We start from the raw sequence: 6000 nt of genomic DNA, 5'->3' as shown, positions 1-6000 counted from the left end.
ATGCAGGCTTAGCAAGCACCTGGAAAGTCGCTGCTCATGGACTTGTGAGGTTCTGGCAGACCCCCCCCCCCCCACACACACACGCCGTACTGTCCACCAGCCTTAAGGACTGCAGGGATGGAGTCGAAGTCATCACTGGACCCCAAGAGGAACGGGAAACTTTCCTTCCACTGTCTTCTTGGGTAGGTGTTTTAGAGACAGCCGACTAGGACTCTTCCTCTTACGACTTGAGGCCCTGGCAGTGTCTTAGTGCGTGGAGGAAGGGGCATGAAGCCTGCAGAGGCCAGACCAGGCGGCCATTTGGTGGGGTGGACGTGCCGTCTGCAAACCTGGGGGAGCCGTCTGATCTCGGCCTTTCCACATTTGCTCTCATTAGAAAGCTAATGAATTTGACAAGTCTGGAGTCTAATGGCTGTGATACCTCCTGGGGTTAAATCCACTAGGGAGAAATTGTAGCTGCCTGTGTTGCAGCAGAGCAGGCCTTAAAACCTTTAAGAACACCACTCCAGCCCAAGGCGAACGCTACCAAGTTCACTGCAGCAGGAAGCCCAGTGAGTGGCAGCTGGGCGGCACGCTGTACCTCCGTCCACTTCCATTCCGACACCTGGTCTGAGGGGATGCCCCAGCAGGGTTCTTCCTCTTTTATCATTTAGTGTGGTACTGGGGATGGAACCCAGAGGCCTTCGACCTCTGGGCTACAGCCCCAGACCTATTTTATTTCTTACTTGGGAACAGGGTCTTGCTAAGTTGCTGGGAGTCTAGGTTGCTGAGGCTGGCTTCAAGCTCATGGTCCTCCTATCCCAGCTTCCCAAGTGTTGGGATTATTAGCGTGAGCCACCAAGCCCAGTGTTCTTTGACTTTTCTTCTGAATGTTTCTGGCTTTGCACCAACTGCTTCACTTCCCTGGAAACTGGATCACAGTGGCCCCGCCTTTGGCTGTGAAGATGAGGGGCTTAGTCTGCAAAACCCTCGCATGGATAGGTAAGCCAGCATATGTCCCTGCAGGGGCGTGACTCCGAGGGAGCCACGGGGGTATCACCTCCCCATCCACCCGGCACCCATGAGGGCCCACATCAAGGAAGGGTGCATGGGTGACCCCTAGCCACAATAACCCTTTGGAGGAAGGGCATGGTCCTGAAAGAAGTCCTGTGCTACTGCAGGTATATTTTACTTCTCTCCCTTATTTTGCAAGAATCTCATTAAAACTAATAAGCACCAGCACTGGATCTAAAATACTTCTCCCACAGGAACAGAAGGAGACCCTGACGCTTCGCTAGATGGGCTGAGAGGAGGTAGGCGCCTCTGCCTCACCCCATGCCTTCTTGAACCATCCTCTGGACCTTCCTGAGCTCCAGTACAGCCATTTGTGTTTCAACAGGTATGAGAGCTACTTTTTATGCATTTGGGAGTGGGGGAAGGGAAGTAGTATGTCAGTGCTAAAAAAAAATTCAACACAAAAAACCTTTTGGAACTTTTTTTTTTTTTCCAGTACTGGGGATTGAATCCAGGAGCATTCTACCTCCGAGCGACACCCCCATCCCTATTTTTTGATTTTTTATTTTGAAACAGGGTCTCCCTGAGTTGCAAGGGGCCTCACTAAGTAGCTAAGGCTGTCTGCGAACTGTGATCCTCCTGTCTCAGCCTCCCAAATGCTGGGATTACAAGCGTGAGCCACCACGCCACTTTGGAACTTTTTTTTTTTAAAGACTACAATTGAGGCCTCTAATTTCCTAGCGTGATGGTGTGGCTGGCCTCACTGTGGAGACAGAGGCAGTTAATTTAACCTTATTCAGTAGCACCCGTGGTCGTCCTCTACCCAAGAGACATACTTGCCTTTTCAAAGGAAATCTGCTCCAGTACCTACGCTGCCAGAAAATGGTCAGCTTGAACTCGCCAGTCCTGGTGTTCAAGGAGCACCCGACAGTGAGCAGCCAGTCCTGGGGACCGCTGTAGGATGCAGCCAAGGCCACCAGCTCGCTCTTCAAGACAGAGTCACTGATACCAGTGCCCATTCTGTGGTGGAACCTTTTGGTCCTTTGAAGAGTATCAATTGCTCTGGCAAGGGAAGGACTTAACTCACTTTTTTTTTTTTTTTTGGTGGTACTGGGGGTGGAACCCAGAGGCTTTCTACCTCCGGGCTATACTCCCAGACCTTTTTTCTATTTTATTTGGAAACAGGGTCTCACTAAGTTGCTGAGAGCCTCACTAAGTAGCTGAGGCTGGCTTCGAACCTGTGCGATCCTCCTGTCTCAGCCTCCCAAGCGCGGGGTTACAAGTGTGTGCCACCACGCCCGGCTCTTAACTCACTTTTTAAACTGAAGCCTCTCAGGGTGCTACTGAGCCAAGCCACGTGCTGCCGCTCAGAGGATTCTACCCACCGATTTCTTTGCACATAACCTTTCCATAAAACATCTCATGGAGCTCCTGCAAAATAGCTTGTAACCTCTTTGAGAGGGGCAGGCCTGCAAGCTAGGCTGAGAAAGCAAGCAAAGGGGCTGGAGGAAAGGAAATCGAAGCTGCCCAGAAGCAGCTCTCGGGGATGGCAAGAGACGGCTCATACCATGCAGGTTTTGGTGAAAATGCATCACCCGCCACCACCGCTGGCTGGAGAAACACTTCTCTGTGTCCCCACCCATTACTCTTTTCCAGCAACCAAAAGCTGCAGGGAGGGGGTGCAGGGTACTCTGACTCCAGCTCAGCGCTCCTTTTCCTCCCAAGGGGCCTCGTGTGCTAACAGCCCAGAGGCCACTCACCTGGCTGGGACGGCGGCCAAGAGATCTCTATGGACCTGAGCAAGTTAGAACTGCGAATGCAAACTCCAGCACTCAACCAACTCGCATGATAACAGCATTATATTAAAGTGAAATCATTTTCTAAAAAAAAAAAAAAAAAAAAATCACAAGGGTTGGTTTGAACCATGAGGCCGTGAGCTCTGGGCAGCTGGGCTCTGGCCCAATCAGTGCCCTGCTTCGGGGCCCCAAGAAGGCACTAGGGAGAGCCCCACGGCCTCCCTGCGGCGGGCAGGAGGGCGAGGACGGGCGCGGGTTCTGCTGTTCAGGAAGACGGGATAGCGGGTGTTTGCCCAGGCCGCTGCCAGAGCGGGCGCTGCTTTGTGCCGGGGCTAACTGAAGACCGTGTTGTGCTGCTGTGTCACCCGGATGAACGTGGCCCTCCTGCTGAGCTCCCTGAGCTTGGCGGCTCCCACGTAGGTGCAGGTAGACCTCAGTCCCCCGAGAATATCCAGAATCGTGTGCTCTACATCCCCCTTGTACGGCACCTCCACCGTCTTGCCCTCCGAGGCTCTGGAAGGAAAAGGAAGTTTTTGTTAGTTTCTTCCCTAAAAAGCCAACTGGAATTATATTCCTTGTGCTGCAGCTCTGCGAGCAGCTCAGGCCAGCTAGGCAGGTAGCTGGACAGCACCTCTGCCCGTTCCTACCGGGAGCCATGCAGAATGGACACGGTCCTCGCACCTGAAGGGCACAGCCTCGCTGCTGGCAGACAAGTGTTGTTTGCAAATGCCTAATGGAGCCATAGGTCCGTAAGGTCCCGCATGTTGCTGTCCTTGGCACTATGCCCCCACTCTGCCCCTCAGGAAACCAACATAAAGGCTGTATACACCGACTTCCAGATGCTCATCGAGGAAAACAGACCTGGGGTGACCTCCTGACCAGCCTCCTGCCTTCCTGCACCAACAACAGGAAAAGCCCAGGGTGCCAGCTCTGCGACAGGACAACTCAGAAGAAGAGACAGCACGGAGTCTGCAGGCCCTCCCAGGTGGCGTGGACAGCTCCGCTGCCAGCCTGCCTGGGTTTGGGGCGACCTTCTGCACTCTCCCAGGCCTACCCTCTCTTGCCAGAGTGTGTGGGGGTCCCTGCAAGGCAGGACTGGAGCAGAACCAGGAGCAGGCTCAGCAGGGCGCCTGCGGGGCTTTGGGACACACCTCTAGGGTTTTCAGAGGAGCACAGGGGAGAATTGGGTCTGGCATTCAGGTAGCCATGATGGCACATCTGGCTGCCCTGTGGAGCCCTCATCCCTCTCTTTACAAGGCCACGGATTAATTTCACAAGCCAGGTCCTCACACCATTTGGTGATACAGTGCACACTTGCAGGGGCCCTGCAGGAAGGTCATCTGATACCTACTCTCGTCCACGGCCAGGGGCCAGCTGAATTCTAACAAGTACCTGCATTCTGTACCTTGCTGTGGCTATCCTCATTAACTGGGAAAATAACCTGTCCTGATCAGAACCTCGTTACGTAGAACGTCAATGGGGTGCTCACTTCTGTTTGCTGAGCATGCAAGACTCCCCTTGGGTGATATCTAGCTACTTAAACCACCAGCTGTGTGCAGAGCGGGCAGGTTCCGTGCACTGAGCTCAGGAGCCAGCGTGGCTCCACACCCAGGCCGGCTCACTCTGTGACTGGGGGCACCCATGGGCCCACCATGTTGCCATTGTGTTCTCCTCAGATACTCTTTGGAAATCACCCAGAATCTCGCCGCTGCCTCTTGGCTAACTGGTGATGTCACCACTGGTGACTCACTTGTCATCAATGCTGAAGTCTGCTCATTTGCAAAACTAAGGCATCTTGCTCTGCCTCCAGGGACGGTGGGAGAATGAGATGGTTAGCAAAGGGGCAGGAATGAGCGAAGCCTTCATCAACAAAGATGCCACAATTAAATAATGTCAAAGCAGGGACTTCCTCCTATGACAGGATCGTGGCCATACGGCTGCAAACTGACAAGAAAGAGAGAGGGAGAGACCCAGAGGCCGGACAGGTCCAGCCTGCGGGGCTCTGGCTGCCTGTGATTAAGGTTCTAAGGCCTTCAGCACTTTCCTTCCTTGCCTAAGACTTGAGTCTGCTGCCAGAACTGAGTCTTGGTGCTCCAGAGTCTGGTTTCCTGTGATGGTTCCAGAACATGGCTTTTCTTTCAGCTCCTTGGCTGCAGCCTGCTCTGGCCTTCCTTAGCCACAGCTTGTCTGAGGACCCCAAAGAGTTGCATCTGCTAGAGGGCCAAAGATGTCCAACAAGCAAAGCAAGGGCCTAGCAGCCTCTCAGACACGTGGCTCCACTGCACGGGCCCTGGGATGGCTACGCAATAACCCAATGGCCAGGTTCATACGGAGGCAGCGATTGGCTGCCCCTGGCCCAGTGGAGCAACCTCCCCCATCAGCTATGGCGGGTGCCTCTGAGGCCACTGGGAAGGAGTGTGTCTCCTGCTTCTCACTGAGCACCCCCTTGCCTTCTCCTACTATAATATCATCTTTATTGAGGGTTCCTTAAAGAAGAGAGGACTGGAGAGAATGGAAGTTAGAACCCTAATAGAGGGCCCTGATAACATTATTCCTCTCCACCACCTCCTGTTCATAACACTCAACGAGCCTTACATACATGCATGCACACATCTGAATCCCGTGCTTAAAAATAAGCTGCGGACCAAGTGGCAGGAAACAGAGGCTGCTTGGGATGTTACCCCAGACAGGGGCAAGGCCTGAGGCTTGTGGGGCAAGGCCAGCAGCCCACTTACAGCGATTCCCCTCTGAGGACACGAAACTTCCGCCCCATCCACCCTGTGTAGCTGGTGGCGGGCACTGGCTCTACCAGGCAGGGGCAGGGAGTGGGTAGATTCTGCCATCAGGTTCTTAAGGCACATATAAGCAGTTTGGAGGGAAGGCCAGGGGACCTGGAGAATCCTGGGCTTAGAATATTATTGGTAGACATGAGCGCCACTTTTGCAGTGAGCTGCTCAGTTAAAGAGAGCTGCCTGTCTCACCTTTCAAGTCTACAGCGGGTGAAAAGGAGATACTCTACAGGGCAGGACCTGGGCACTTGTTTCCCCTGTAGTGAGAGATCTATTCTTCAGCCCGATTCTTGCCGCCTGAACTCTCAGGCCAGAGCCAAGAGGCTAGTGGGAGGGCGCCAGGAAGGCTCTGTTGGAGCTTGGATGATTCCTGCCATGGAATCCCTGCCAGGTGTCCCCACAGGACTGCTCCCATGTGCCCC

General features: G+C 53.9%; 1 protein-coding gene across 2 annotated transcripts in view; it reads right to left on the bottom strand.

Moving 5' to 3' along the window:
* Window positions 1-3052: 3052 nt before the first annotated feature.
* The window catches only part of GMPR (guanosine monophosphate reductase), a gene marked incomplete at its 5' end in the record, with an annotated part of 46640 nt that continues 43692 nt past the window's right edge, over window positions 3053-6000 (bottom strand). For both annotated transcript variants that reach the window (XM_080710878.1, XM_080710879.1), the window contains one exon: window positions 3053-3302. In XM_080710878.1, the coding sequence (XP_080567004.1) occupies window positions 3122-3302 (181 nt within the window). In that variant the 3' untranslated portion in view covers window positions 3053-3121. The remainder of the gene's footprint in view (window positions 3303-6000) is intronic.

This window comes from Muscardinus avellanarius, assembly GCF_963383645.1.
Source record: "Muscardinus avellanarius genome assembly, chromosome: 14".
In the NCBI taxonomy this organism is placed as follows: domain Eukaryota; kingdom Metazoa; phylum Chordata; class Mammalia; order Rodentia; family Gliridae; genus Muscardinus; species Muscardinus avellanarius.
This window is presented reverse-complemented; position numbering and strand designations above follow the sequence as displayed.